Genomic DNA, 16,223 nt, shown 5'->3' with positions numbered 1-16,223 from the left:
TTTGTTTGTTTGTTGTTTAACGCCGCATTCAAACAATATCCCAGCTTTATGGCGGCGGTCTGTAAATAATCGAATACGGAACAGATAATCCAGTGACTGACATCATGATCATCGATCTCCGCAAATGGGACATGCATCAACCAAGCCATCGAGTCTGACCACGGCGATCCCGTTAGTCGCCCCTTTCGACAAGCATGGGTTGCTGAAGACCAGTTCTAGTCCGGATCATCACGGTGGGAAAGGCATGGGTTGCTGATAACCAATTCTTACCCGGGATATTCGTACATGTCTGTGTTGTGTGTGGGGCTGATTATTATTTCATAGAATTAATATGATGCAAAACAAGAATTAATAGCCAGGTGAAAAGAGTATGGATTATAAATGGGTTTGTTTTTTCTCACCGTTTGGTTAACTGAATGTTTGGCACGGTAATGCATATCTCCCAGTGCAAAAAGAGGTAGCTTGGGTGGTACATTCCCCAGGGAGCTGAGAAAGCTAATTGAATGCACAGCTAAAGCTTGCAGCAGCATCGGTATCAGTTGTAGTAGTAGTAGTAGTAGTAGTAGTAGTAGTAGTAGTAGTAGTGGTAGTAGCAGTTGTAGTAGTAGTAGTAGTAGTAGTAGTAAAGGTGATGGTGGTAGTAGCAGCAGTATCAGTTGTACTAGTAGTAGTAGTAGTAGTAGTAGTAGTAAAGGTGGTGGTGGTAGTAGCAGCAGTATCAGTTGTATTAGTAGTAGTAGTAGTAGTAGTAGTAGTAGTAGTAGTAGTAGTAGTAGTAGTAAAGGTTGTGGTGGTAGTAGCAGCAGTATCAGTTGTATTAGTAATAGTAGTAGTAGTAGTTATAGTGGTGGTGGTAGTAGTAGTAGTAGCAGTAGTAGTAGTAGTAGTAGTAGTGGTAGCAGCAGCAGTAGCAGTTGTATTAGTAATATGAGTAGTAGTAGCTGTTGCTGTTGTTGTTGTTGTGGTGGTGGTGGTGGTGGTAGTAGTAGTAGTAGTAGTAGTTGCAACAGCAGCAGCAGTAGTATCAGTTGTATTAGTAATAGTAGCTGTAGTAGTAGTAGTGGTGGTGATAGTGATGGTGGCGTTAGTAGTAGCAGCAGAAGTAGTCGCCATAGCACTTGCAACATTAACGTCAGTAATATCAACATAAATGATAAATAACAGACCAAAGTTGCGAAGACCACTTTCCTTCGGGTGTGTACATAAAAACCAAACTAAAATGTACCGCCAGATACAAAACTAAAAACTAACAAAATGTGTAGCAAGACCAGCCATGCACAGCCAGTTGACTGGGGATGCTGTACGGCGATGAAGACGCATGGACAGGCTCAGGACACGGGAAGTGGTTGTTTTTGTCAAGTCCGCAGTATTGCTCATATATTATGACGCTTATCGGATTAACCAAATAACCGAATTTAGGTTACGCCAAGTCAAGCACCAATACTCGTCTTCAAATGCATTCATTTGATATGCGTTACATGTACAAACTATTAACAATGTTGAAAATGCAGAATGGAAATCGCCATGACAACGAACGTCATTGGCACATTAATGTCTTTGTACATTTATCAGTGTGACATATTTCATCATGTCATTTCCACTGGCACGGCAGTTGCCAAACACACGCGCATAACTTATAATAGTCAGGACTAATTGCTTCCATTTATCACGCATTTATTGCCGTGCCTTACATGTCACGTGTCACTGTTACCATGGCGACTAGATTTGACCCTGAAAAATGTGTGTGGAGGGAGCGTTTGTTTGTTTGTTGTTTACCGTCGTACTCGGATGTATAATAGCCATATGACTGTGGTCTGTAAATAATCGAGTCTGGACTCAATCCAGTGACTGATATCATGAGCATTAAAGTACGCAATTTGGGATAGAGAGGAGTAGGTGAAGCAGCAATGTCACAACAACATTACCTGTCTGGAATAGATGCAGAGGTTGGCCAACGATACACACATTCAGGGTAACATGATACCGAATGAACCAAAAAAGCGTGCATGGATTAATGGAGTGAGTGAGTATGGTTTTACGCCGCTTTTAGCAATATTCCAGCAATATCACGGCGGGGGACACCAGAAATGGGCTTCACACATTGTACCCATGTCGGGAATGGAACCCGGGTCTTCGGCGTGACGAGCGAACGCTTCAACCACTAGGCTACCCGACCGCCCCTGGATTAATGGAAAGCTGTTCTGCCCGGAATCACTGAGGGGACCGAACTCACTGCGTTCGAATGATTGCACTAACACAACTAGGACCAGTTTTATTGATGTTCATGTTTGTTGTTTTACGCCGCACTCAATATTCCAGCCATAAGACGGCAGTCTGTGAATAATCGAGTCTCGACAAGCCAATCCAGTGATTGACATCACGAGCATCGATTTACGATACTACGACATGCATCAACCACGTCAGTGAGCCTGAGCACCCGATCCCGTTAGTTACCTCTTACGACAAGCATAGTCACCTTTTACGGCAAGCATGGGTTGCTAAAGACCTATTCTACTCCGGATCTTCATGGGTTAGGACAGGTTTTGTTTAAGATGTGTTTAAGTCCACGGTAAATTCACGCTTTCAATACACGACTTTCTCCATCACCCTCAATACATACGGCCACTGTGGGGTGTAATAGTGATTGAAGAGTCTTGGAAAGAAAGGAGGTCGTGTGTATTTCACGGAAGTCAAATGAGCAATACTCCTTACATGAACTCCTTGCGAACCCTACCGTCGCTTCATATTGAAGCAGTGTGTGGAGTAGAAGACCGGATGGCTCCGGTTGGACTGGTATGAACCAGAAGACAGGTGATGGGCGATTTCTCGTTGGTTGTCATTAGACGACATCATCTTGGTCGTCTGTGCCGAATGACAACCGATGGCGGACTTCGTGAAGTTTGTTTGTGAAGGCAAATGACATCTCTATTTTTTTAGCATCTCTCGCCTCATTTCGTCTTAAATGGATCTAAGCGTTCTCTCGACACGCCGAATACCCCGGTTCTTTTCCCCTATTGGATACGATGGGTGTAGACCATTTCTGCCTGAAATATTACTAAAAGCGGCGTAAAACCATACTCACTCACTCTCGCCTTTCACGATAGGCAGTAGAGTGGTTGGGACGTGTTCTGAGCCGGGAGCCCATGGGGAGACAACTCAGAATAACGTGTATGTTGTCACCCGCACGATAGAACAGAAAGGGGAGGTAACCCTACGACCTCGTCATGTAATGTGACCCATGTCAATACCTGACAAGAATGTCATAAGTTTAACATCAGGGTTGAAGTGCGCTAAACGGTCGTGTCGTTGCGACTATCCTACTCCAATATTTAACACAGACTACAACTAAACAACGGAGTTCGCTTTGTGCTCGTGGATCATGTGTAGTCGGTGATGACACCTGTCGTCTGCCGCCCTGACGAACAAACCCTCCGTCAGCACAGACTGCCATGAGAGGTAAGGTGAGGTGAAATGGGGTTTAACGTCGCGTCCGAGATAATTGCACTTATATAGCGACGTGCATGCACGTTTGTGTGTGTGTGTGTGTGTGTGTGTGTGTGTGTGTGTGCTTTTACTAGTCCGGACTGATGCCGATTTATAGTGCTAGCTCACTGAGATACCATGTCGCAGTTTAACAAGAATACCCCACTCAGGACACAGTATACTGACTCCGAGCCGACCAGTCCTTGTTTTAGCCCCTTAATGCCAAGCGCCAGACATGGTAACAACAAGTACCATCTTTTTAACGTCCTTTGGGGATCGAACCCCGGATCTTCCGCTCTCCGGGAGGACGATCCACCACTAGACCACGGAGGCGGTCACTGCCATGAGAGAGCGAGCGAGTTGAGTTTGAAGCCGATTTCAACAGAATCTCCATTACGTGTCAAATAATGTGGCATGATTTTTACCCCGAATACAAACCTGGTTCTGGCTCTCACAGACCACGGATCATTTCTCGGGACCAATCAAGGCTCCAAACACACGATCCTGACACAAGTGACACAACTCCGCACAGCGAATCAAGGATCCTTAACCACATGGCCATGTCACTTCTTGAAAACTCGTAACACCTCGCTCAGATCATGATCAAGCCATAAAGATCCGAAGCTCAGTAGGGCTGCACTGTCCATTTGTTTCCGTTTGTACATGGCTGACTCCAGGCTCGCTTATTTACAGACCGATGCCATATAGCTTGAATATTGTTGAGTGCGGCGTTAAACAAAAAACAAACAAACAAACAAATATGACTGACATGCGAAGAACTCTATGCAGCAGGGAGTCTCCGAGAGCTGTCTACAATCTACCCGTCCCTCCGCTTGGAACTTGAGAAGGCGATACGTGCGATAAAGAGCTCATTGTCCCCCAAACTATCTCCCATATGTTTATTTTGGTATCGTTTCTAAATCCGGAGGCTGATCTTTTGATATCTGATGAATTATAGGATATAGATTATCGGGAAACGCCCACTGTTGTTTAGGTGTTTGCTGCTCGCATTGGAGAAGAAATAGTACAGTAAACTACGGTTATAACGAACTCAAAGGGACTACTAATTTTAATTCGTTATAACCGTAGTTCGTTATAAGTACATATACAAGCATAACTACAGCAAGTAGTCGGGACCAAAAAGTAAGTTCGTTATATCCGTCAGTTCGTTATAAGCGTGTTCGTTATAACCGTAGTTTACTGTATTGCTTTAGAGTCACGTGAAATTCAGGCCGTATTTGTAACAGAGGCCATGATGTCTCTTATTTTGTTTTGTGATCATGATGATTCTTGGAATGATAACACCATATCCGAAATCGCGGGTTTCTCTAAAACGGTACATATCTTTGCCCGGTGGCATTTGAGCTATCTCGTAATATAATTATAATGATTATATAATAAATAATTATAATAAAAATGAACAACCTATGTAGTGTCTGACAACGACTACCTGGGAAGACCCTGGTTTTTAATTTGTATTCAGCAACCCAGCAACTAACGGGATCGGGGTGGTCAGGCTCGTTAACATTATGATGTATGTCATCGTATCCTTATCGATGCCTCATGATGTCAATCACTGGATTGACACGATTATTTACACAACCGCCGTCATATAGTTGGAATATTGCTGAGAGTGGCTGTGCATCCAAGTGTCGCGTGACAATATACAATGGTTCTAATATAAGAACGTTTTAGGTTGTTTCACGGAGGCGTGTTTCTGTTATAATAATTGTAATTCTGTTCACATACCCCTTCATAATAACGCAATTACAGGAAGCTATCGATCGGCACCCAAAGGTTTTCAGACATGAAGTAACACCTGACAGAAATACGTCACAGTGGAACTCCCTTTCTGCAGAAGACAAACGTGTTATAACTACCAGACAAGAATGGCAAGATTAATTGGGTATCCGACAAAAAATCCTTATATAAATTTGGTTTCGGCTATATTTGGCAAAACTAATCAGTTTCTTATGCCAAACTATTAATTTGAATTTGTATCACGATTAAAATATATTCATGAACAAGAATGGCATTTGTTACTAGTTCTAAAATGTGTACCTATATGTTATTCAAATAAAACTTCTGTGTTGAACCACACGTTTTAAATATCGATATTGATAAATGTACGGCACTCGCCCATTAAAAGGTTCTGCTACGTACTGTGGGATAAGCGATTCTGAATCTACCCACATTAAAACTTGTCTTTTAATATTATCAACATGAATGTTTAATAGCACCATGACAGTGAAATACGCGACTGAGCTCATAAATGTTCTGCAATATGATATCGTGCAGTTACGAACTCAAGTCGACAAGTGCACGATTAGTCTGTGCAAAGCAAGAGCTGATCACGGCAGACTTGCGCACTGGTGACAAATACCCAACATAACACAACGCTGTGTTGCGAACCTGAAATATGGTGTACTTTGAGGGAACGGCGGTTTGAGGGGGCTTGACGGGATGGGATACGTCGTTGATGACAGTTGCTCTCATCTGAAAACGTCACTGACACGGAGAAGAAATTTGTCCCAAGTCGTATTTCCGTCATCACACATCAACGAGAACATATCCTTATTGTTGATTTATTCTAACATCGTACAGCCATAAATAATCTCTGAACTTCAAAACTCTGACATATTAAGAGGAAACAAACGTTTCCCTAATTGTATAACGTTTCAAACAAAGTTCCATATTGTATAAAGTGACAGCTTGTCGGACTACAATATTTATCCCTCAGTGAAACCATTTTTGAAACAGCCAGACCCAAGAACACATTCGTCACCTCTTTCCGTAACCTGCAAGAAGACTCGTCCCCCCTATCGATGAATGTTATGTGCGAAAATACGACAAACCAGTCAGAATGCGCGTATGATTTCAAGTACTTCGTCAAAGAATGCCTCAGAAATAATTTTTGATTTTACATAATGTCTTGCATCTAAATTATACCCAAGACACAGTAAAATGTGTTCAATCATACTGTATAATTCCACACGTCCCGATGTGCTTGAAATTGCATCTGAAATATATATAATATATGGGGAAATATACGTGAACCATTACGCAACGAATAGACAATTGTTTTAGGTATGCCCGTTTGCGCTAATCCGGAACCCGGTCGCAAAAATGGCCACGAGAGGGGCACGAGTCGCTATTCGGCTTGTCCCGGAATAACACGAGTTGGTCACGAATGCCAAAACCAGTGTCTCGCGCGAAAATCTTAGGATCCGCTGTTGACCATGCAATCATAACCACGTTCGAATTTCGTCAGGAATATTTCTTTAAGGCCAAGATGTTTCTGTCGATTGTTGTGGATTCGAAGATTTGCCCCGATTAAGATCATTAGCCAGGCAGGCACTCTCAAACATATACAAATATAATCTTAAAAAGCCAGTGCGTCATATCAAGGGTCCTGTCCCCACACGAGAAGCACGTGTTATCATGAAGCTATCAACCGCAGAATTCAAAGGTCTATGGGAAATAAACAGCACGGAGGGGTCATCTGACCTCACTATTCTTGTAAATTATCATTCATGTCAAGCAAGATAGCTCGTCATAGATAAAAACAGTGTGGTTGCAATAGTGTTCTCGGATAGTGGATGTTAGGCCCTGACTTGACGCTAAACGACGTCAAGTAGATGATTTCAAGTCGGCTGTATTGTTAGATTCAATTATGCAAGTCATTATCACTTTCTGAACCTGTTGACCACACTTTTATGATCAATAAATGTCTAACAGTAAATGAGTGAGTATGGTTTTAAGACGTTTTAGCAATATTCCAGCAAAATCACGGCGAAATGGGTTTCACACATTGTACCCATGTGGGGAATCGAACCTGGGCTTTCGACACGGCAAGCCGATGCCTTAACCACTAGACTACCCCACCAACCCCTGAAAGTAAATGGTTACAAAGAGACACTGTCACAGTTTTCAACCAAGAATCTCGATTCAATTTTCTGAATTTCCCCGGTGTTTGGCCACAAAACCGATGGGATGGTTACACATTCTCATCACGAACGAAGTCTGAGTATTTGAGGGGCGGTCGGGTTGCCTTGTGGTTAAAGCGTTGGCTCGTCACGCCGAAGACCCGGGTTCAATTCCCGACATGGGTACAATGTGTGAAGCCCATTTCTGGTGTCCCCCCGCCGTAATATTGCTGGAATATTGCTACAAGCGGCAAAAAAGCAAACTCACTCACTCTTGAATATCGAATGATCGAACCCATCCCCATCCATGCAAGAAACAATGCCCGTTTGACATCTCAGAGATACACTGATGAGAGCGGCCCCCACGGGAGGTCACCTTCATTCTGGAGTAAGGCCACGGCGAGGTCATGTTCAATCGGGAGGTGAAGAATGTGAAGATTGAGTCAGTGACACGTCTTGATAAAAGATGTCAAGAAACATAATGCACTTGTGATAACAGAACACTGGATTACAGCTGTATGGACCGCCTCCGTGGGTCTAGTGGTAGAACGTCCGCCCGGAGAGCGGAAGGTCCGGAGTTCGATCCCCGCCCGCGTTATACCAAAAGACGTTAAAAGATTGTACTTGTTGTTACCCTGTCTGGCGCTCGGCATTAAGGGGCTAAAACAAGGACTGGTCGGCTCGGGAGTCAGTATACTGTGTCTGAGTGGGGTATTCATGTTAAACTGCGGCACACACACACACACACACACACACACACGTGCATGCACGTCGATATATAAGTGCAATAATCTTTGACGCGACGTTAAACCCCATTTCACCTCACCTACAGCCGTATGACGGCTGTCTGTGTATATTCGAGTCTGGACCAGACAATCCAGTGATTGACATCACGAGCCCCTCATTCTCGTCCGTTGCCGGGGACTTTGAATCAGAAAAGGCATCTTACTTTCACACATTGACTTTTATGGTCACTTTTTTCCCCTCTCTTGCAGTCAGGGCATAGTTAATGTTTTATAACTATCATGACGCGGAAAACACAAGGTCTGCCTTTTTTTGTCCGGTCATACTGATAACGTTGTTATCAGATAAAGCGCTCAACTCCTAATCTGTCTCAGAGCCCATTGAATCATAGTATTTCCCCTTCCATACAACTCTAGGTGAAACTGCTTCCTTCACGCCTAGGGGGCACGGGTGGCCCAGTCGTCTAAGGCGCGGCAATTCGCTGTGCAGAGTTGCGTCCCTTGGGCACCCCAGAAACCTATGATTGTGAGTTCGAATCCCGGTTCGCCCCGATTATGTTTCTAGCTTTGTCAGCACCATACCCGCGCTCGTGGGTTTCACTGAAGTGGTAAACGTCTGAGACCTGCATCACTTCGGGCTTTCCTCCCACATTAAGCTGACACGCCATGATATAACTGGAGTACTGTTAAAAGCGGCTTTAAACCCAACTCACTCACTCATCTGAAGGCTTGCCATACTTTGATATGTTAATATTGTTGTTAAGATATTTATAGCATTGCGATACTACACAACCAGGAAGAAACATGCTTTTGTTTGTTGTTTAACGCCGCTCTCGGCAATATTCTTGCTATCTATATGACGGCGGTCTGTAAATAATCGAGCCTGGACCAGGCAACCCAGTGATTGATATCATGAGCACCAATCCACTCAATTTGGGATACGCATCTTTTGGGGTCATATATTATACACGTGAGTCCGGGAAGTCGTATTGTGAGATGTATCCGTGTGTTACAATGTACAAATTTTCGTCTACCTGTGATAGCTGCAAACACGTGTAACAGGATACTTATAGACAGTGAGTGAGTGAGTTCGGTTTTACGCCGCTTTTAGCAATATTCCAGCAATAACACGGCGGGGGACACCAAAAATGGGCTTCACACATTGTACCCATGTCGGGATTCGAACCCGGGTCTTCGGCGTGACGAGCGAACGCTTTAACCACTAGGCTACCCGACCGCCCTACTTATAGACGGGGACTGGTGGGGTAGCCTAGTGGTTAAAGCGTTCGCTGAGGACCCAGGTTCGATTCTCCACATGAACATTGCTAAAAGCGGCGTAAAAACCATACTCACTTATAAAGTCCGATTATTTTATTTTCTGAAGGTCCAACAAAATAGATTGGACGTGCCTTCCAGAGAGAGAATCTCATCAGAGGCTGAAACATCACGTCTGTCTCTGACACAATGTCATCCTTTATAACATGTTGCTTTCTTTCGTTTTAAGTTGCGTTTGTTTTTTGAATCCAGTAAATTTATGTTACAAATAAAAAGAAGGACATTGCTATTTAAATCCATAATTAATGTACATTACAAAATGTGTTTTGAATATCCGGGTGAATCACCAGATTTATATGGCGTCACGAGGCTAGGCGGACATCGTCATCTGGTTGGGGGGTTGGGGGGGGGGGGGGGGGGGGGGGGGTGTTGGGGGTGCAAACGGCAGCAATTTGTGGACGGTAGTTCCATTCATAGTGACCTCACATACTCTCCGTGGGTCCTCATCCATCTTGTGACTGTCGTTAGTGGCATTATACCTGACAAGGGTATATTCGTAACCTCGAGAGTCGTCTTCTGTGTCATAGTGTTACCTTATACGGCAGATTATATGTTTAGATGAGTCTGAGTTTGTCGTTTTCCAGGATGCGTAAAAACATAAATGAGAAGTGTCTTTTCGAGGAAGCTGGTTCATCTTATGACATTTGAAAAGAAAATACCTGAGTCACCAGTGTGTAATTTTGTATTTGTATTAGGATTTATTTATTTGTCACAGTGGAAGTAGTGGTAGTAGCAGCACGGACTTGTATATAGGTCCGTGGTAGCAGTAACAGTAGTGGTAGTAATAGTCGTAGCAGTAGAAGCAGTAGTAAAAGTAGCAGTAGTAGTAGTAATAGTAGCGGAAGTAGTAGTAGTAGTAGTAGTAGTAATAGCAGCGGAAGTAGTAAAAGTAGTAGTAGTAGTAGTAGTAGTAGAAGTGGTAGTAGCGGTAGCAGTAGTCCTGCACCATGACCGTGGAATATATTTATTTTATGAAAAAAACATAATCTAGAAATGCATACAAAAGCAAGTCTAGCCAGCTCAAGCCAGCTCTATTCCACAAATCAGCATAGGGATTTTTTTTTTTTTGAGCCGAGAAGGATATTGTGTAATATAAGATTTCAGAGACTAAATGTTAGTCTACGGTAGCAGCAGAAGCAGCAGTGGTAGTAGAAGTAGTAGTTTGTTCGTAGTAGTAGTAGTAGCAGTAGTAGTAGAAGTAGTAGTAGTAGTAGTAGTAGTAGTAGTAGTAAAGAGTTGGTGATAGTGGTAGAAGTAGTAGTGGTTGTAGTAGTAGTAGTAGTAGTTGTAGTAGTAGTAGTAGTAGTAGGAGTAGAAGTAGTAGTAGTAGTAGTAGTAATGGTAGTAGTACTAGTAGTTGTAGTCGTTGTCGTAGAAGTAGTAGTACTAGTATTAGTCGTAGTAGTAGTAGTAGTAGTAGTAGTCGTCAATCGGTAGTGGCAGATGATAAGTAGCAGCAGAAACAACATTATCATTATTATTATTAAAACAAATGATACGAGCTATCGAGAGCTTCTCGATGTCAAAGTTTACATCATAAACAGTCATATTGAACACAGAGATACAAGAAGACTTAAAAACCTTATTAGGTAACACCCAATATCATCATAACATCTTTATCTCTCAACATATTTATCGCGAGTCCTTAATGTCAAGTCATAATGGCAACATTATAATGGCCTTATATCAATGTTCATCAATGACTGACGGCGACATATGATTACCAACGGTGTCTGGTGACGTACCATGGCCTGGGGAGTTTACTAATCAACTCGTCAGCACTGCATTGTGCCAGCGTGTCATAGAAACACCACAGCCACCATTGGCCATGTCCACCTTCGCTATAATGTGTCAGGCGGCACTTTCTTTTGATACTGGGGTTGTGAAATATTGCGCGATCATTCGTGTCCAGCCCTGCCCTACGGTCAACTGAAGACAGGTTGGACAACGTTACGAGGTGTCAACTGGGCAACCGGACACTTGAGTTACGGTGTTTGCGTAGACGGGATTAGTTATTGCGGTCGTGGCGGTTGTGATTTTTCTGCAAGTGACACGTTTATGAAAGTCATAGTTATTTATTTCATGATTTATGTAGCTTTTCCCCTTTACGTGGCCATCATACGAAAGTAAGAACGGGGACGAAATATATATCAATATAACTGTTGCTGCTTTTTGTCAACACGTCGTATTTAGAGTGTTCACAAATGTGGGTACCAGTTTGCAACTTAGTAAGGCGGTATCGTCTTTTTTATATCACAGCGTGTCAGCTTAATGTGGGAGGAAAGCCCAAAGTGATGCAGGTATAAGACGTTTACCACTTCAGTGAAACCATCGAGTAGGGGTATAGTGCTGACAAACCTAGAAACATAATCGGGGCGAACCAGGATTCGAACCCACAATGATAGGTTTCAAGCGTGCCCAAGGGACCGTCATGGCAAGAGTCGGGTCTGTCTCTAGCAGCAATCCCACCCGAACGTTTGAGATCCGTTTGACGGACCTACAATTTAGAATTGTTTACCCACCACGTGCAGGTTATAGCCGAACGTTCCGTACTCGATATTTTAACGATAAAAACAAACTTTAATGAAGTAAATAAATAATAGATCATCATATTTGAACATAGCGACGGGAACATGTAAACCCTCCCAAATGCTCATTTAAGGTCATATTAGAGGGTAGCTCCTTTGAAATAATGGCATGGGGAAAAAATAACGTAAGCCAGCGCATTGATAGCCTGTGTCAAACTGTCCTCTGTTCGGCAATGCAGGCATTTAGCGTCGCAATACACGAATTATGATACAGGAGCGAAATGCGGGCGTGTTCTGGCCAAATGGCTATTTAAGCGGTGCGACTCATGTGCTGCTTTGAAAGAAGATATAATAAATAGCCAAACATGTCCGAACGGACGGAGACACATTCCGGCAGAACATACAAGCGGTAGTTTATATCATGTATCTTGTCCTCGATAGATCACAGCCAAATACCAGAGACGATGGCTAAGACCTGATGATTCGTGGATACAGAAGTCGGGCACTCGAGGGCAAGCGAAGAGTCCGGCATATATCAACCCCCCACCTCGATACCCGACCCAGCAAACAGTCGGCACACACGGAGTCCGAGATAGAACAGTAGCTACGCGATCCCACTGACGGCGGAATCTGCCGGTGTCGTCTGCTCTGTCCGTTATCTGCTGGGTCGAGCTGTTTCGTCATTCTTGCCCGAACTAGCTTGTGGCTAGTTCGCGTAAGGACCGAACTGTACCAGGTGTCTGTACTAAATTATGTCAATTTGTGCGATCAATAATGATTGAGGGTCAAGACACGATTCATTGAGCATAAAGTCATCTGGCATTGCTTTTTTTATAAATGAAGATTAATCTATACCAAGAGGTTTTGTTTGTTTGCAAACTCAGCAATAGTCCAGCTATATGACGACGGTCTGCAAATAATCGAGTTTGGACCTGATGACCTGATGATTGATATCATGAGCATCGATCAGTGCAATAGCGATACGATGACATGTATCAACCAAGTCAGCGAGCCTGACCACCCGACCCCGTTAGTCGCCTCTTACGACAAGCATGGGTTGCAGAAGACCAATTATAACACGGAATCTTCACGGTTTATACCCAGAGGTATTAAGGCAAAAGGTAAATTAAATATTTCATGGCAATGGTCGATAGGGAAACATTTGAAAATAAAATAAAATAAAAGCGACAAAAACCTGTCCAAAATAAAAAACAATCATCTTCTTTGGGTTCGTGTTACTGAATTTAGTTGAAGAACTCGCGGAAATACGAAGAGTGTTCTTAGGTCGGGGTTTACGCGGCGTTTAGCAATATTCCAGCAATATCATGGCGGGGAACACCAAAAATGGTCTTCATACATTGTTCCCGTCTAGGCAATCAAACCCAGGTCTTCGTCGTGACGAGCGAACGCTTTAACCACTTGGCTACCCTACCGCCCACATTTGAGTAATGCTTGGTAGGTGGGTTATATCAAATATTAAATTCCAAATTAAATATACAGCTTCATCAATGAGTTATTCTAGTGCATACACAACAACTGTGTCGTCACGCTGTCAGCTTGATGGCGACAGATCGGCACTTTGACGGGAGATGTTTTACAATGTCAGGCTATAGTAAACAAATGATCATTCAAATTGTGCAAGGTCATCACGCAATATGCAGTCTAGGCCACAGGTGCGTTTTACAAACTCGTATTGATTTAGACGGTCAAGAACTGGAGGGAACCAAACCTATATTATTCTCGGTGGGTGTGGGGGGGGAGGGGGGGGGGAGGGGGGCATGGTCTTTTTAAACACATTCGAGACACAAAACATTATATTTCCTAAAAAGAGAAACTGCAGGGTATCTTGCATGTGTTTAAAACATGTGACATGTTACTATGTATGTATAACAAGAAAGTCAAGCCTATCGAAATACCCAGTGGTTTGTTCCCTATTACACCTCAAATGTGTCAATGGGTCAATAGATTGGACATGTATTTTTAACTTGTAACAGGGTAAATGATTGGTTCACTTAAAAATAGTCTTGTATTAAACCGGGCGGCGTTTTTCCACCGCATTTCTCACAAATACGGTTACGTTTGTATGTCAATGTTGTCAAGAACTGCAAATTCTAGATCAGAAAGCTATTGGTTTGAAAGACACGTTTCTACTTTTGTAGAGTTGTATCATTTTTGGCAATTTGACTAATGAATGTCACACTGTACCGTTCTGGTTTCAAATCTCCAATCGAGAACAAATATATAACCTGTTATCAGTCAAGGACGGTAGGAAGGTTTATGCAACACGTGGTCAAGATTTTGTAATGTCGTCTGCTAAAACACCGGTATGAAAACTACGGTGATGGTTTATGACGACAGTTTTCAGAAACATGTTACGGTCCATGACATTCATTCTCTCATCAACTCAAAACCCTACTAGCGTCTGCGCATGTGGAGGAACTGAGTGTCGTCTGCTCGGTTTATAACTGTGCTGTTCCACGATATACACGTCTGGTCGTTATACAATATATATAATAATAAAACACACACAGCAAAATAGACAATCTTAAGTAAGGTCGAACGAAATAGGCTAAATTGCTGGTACAAATTGTTCATACCACGAGCGAATTAAAATGGTACTCACGACGTTGATGGCGACACTGGTGCCGGCACTGTCACCCCCGTGGGGACGTAAGTAACTAGTTCTTTCAGTAGATGCATGTCTGTCCCTGCTATCTCCAACATGTGACACCGTTCATCTGGGACCTAGTATCTCGCCGACAGATGACTATACACACCGGCCATGTGACTACGTGACCCCCAGGTCAAAATACGGGTCACGTGACAGCTACCTGTTTTGCCCCGAGCTGTGAATTCACTTGAGCCGAGCGAAGAAGATAAAACTACCCCAGACTAGTCAGATTGTTGAAAACGTAGATAAACAGCCGGCTGACGTCTCTGTATGTATACGAGCTTATGCAGATGACGTCGGGTTTTTTTTTTGCTGTCAGGACATGATGTTAAGACGGACGGTAAATCAAAGAAATACACCCCCCCCATCTCTTGAATCGTCTTGTAAAGTCGACGTCGTATGTGTACGGACGAATCGGATTTGTAATTAACATTTCTCAACTCACAGATGTCACAGAAACAAAATCTTATTTTGTGTTTCTTTGGTCGAATAATAATAATCATAATAATAATAATAATATTGCTAATAAACACTCTTATACATCGAGAATCTCACCCGAGTGTCTTTTGATATCAAATATATCAACACAAGTTGATAATAGTGGAATAACTCCGAGGCTTGCAACGAGTGTTGATATATTTGATATCAAAAGACACAAGGGTGAGATTTCATTTTTATCATCCAAAACTGGCTCCCACAGGAGATATCGCTTGGATGAGATCAAGTGATATCTACACTGTAGTTATCGCTGCAATGAAATTACACCACAATGCTTTGCAGACCATTGTGACGTCACTGGTTACCATGATGTCACAATTAAATGACATCACTAATGGCTCTGCTACTGAAGCTGTTGGCAGTACTTTTTAAACTGAAGACACTGCTTATTACTGTCTACAAATTGAAAAAGTTGGAAGCAAGCCTCGGAATTTTTCCAGTTTTTTCAAATCGTATTGATATATTTGATATCAAAAGACACTCGGGTGAGATTCTCTATATCAACCAACATCATTCTTCTAACAGTTTGTAGACAATTATAAGCAGTGTCTTAAGTGCAGAAAGTACTGCTAACACCTTCAGTGGCAGAGCCGCTGATTTTGATTGTGACGTCATGATAACCAATGACGTCACAATTGTCTGCAAAACATTGTGATGCATTTTTATTGCAACGATATCTACATATAGAATACTTAACGATCTCCCGTGTAATACCAATTTTTTGAAACGAATGAATAGTTCCGCACGTCAGATACCATAACTATTCACGAGTTTCATAAAATTGGTTACAAACGGGAGTGAGTTTAGTATTTTATTTATTACTTGCCATGTATAATTATTTTAGAATTATGCTGCCTTTTATGAATAGGAAGACACCTGCACGAACCACGGCATAATCCAATTGAGTGTAACATAATAATACTTCAAACACGTCAAAATTTGAAAAGTATTAATTTAAAACCATACAACGGTCCACCCTTAGAATTCAGGCGTACGTTCCACGAAGTTATCATAGAGCTAAGGTTATCGCAACTCACAT

General features: G+C 42.6%; 1 protein-coding gene across 1 annotated transcript in view; it reads right to left on the bottom strand.

Annotated features, from left to right (window-relative positions):
- LOC139470750 (receptor-transporting protein 4-like) overlaps nt 1-14,725 on the bottom strand; it is a 76,288-nt gene extending 61,563 nt beyond the window's left edge. The window contains exon 1 of the mRNA XM_071253031.1: nt 14,639-14,725. Coding sequence (XP_071109132.1) covers nt 14,639-14,715 — 77 coding nt within the window. The 5' untranslated portion in view covers nt 14,716-14,725. The remainder of the gene's footprint in view (nt 1-14,638) is intronic.
- Nucleotides 14,726-16,223: the final 1,498 nt, after the last annotated feature.

Source organism: Haliotis cracherodii, unplaced genomic scaffold (genome assembly GCF_022045235.1).
Source record: "Haliotis cracherodii isolate W230 unplaced genomic scaffold, xgHalCrac1.p SCAF_21, whole genome shotgun sequence".
NCBI classification, from domain to species: Eukaryota; Metazoa; Mollusca; class Gastropoda; order Lepetellida; family Haliotidae; genus Haliotis; species Haliotis cracherodii.
This window is presented reverse-complemented; position numbering and strand designations above follow the sequence as displayed.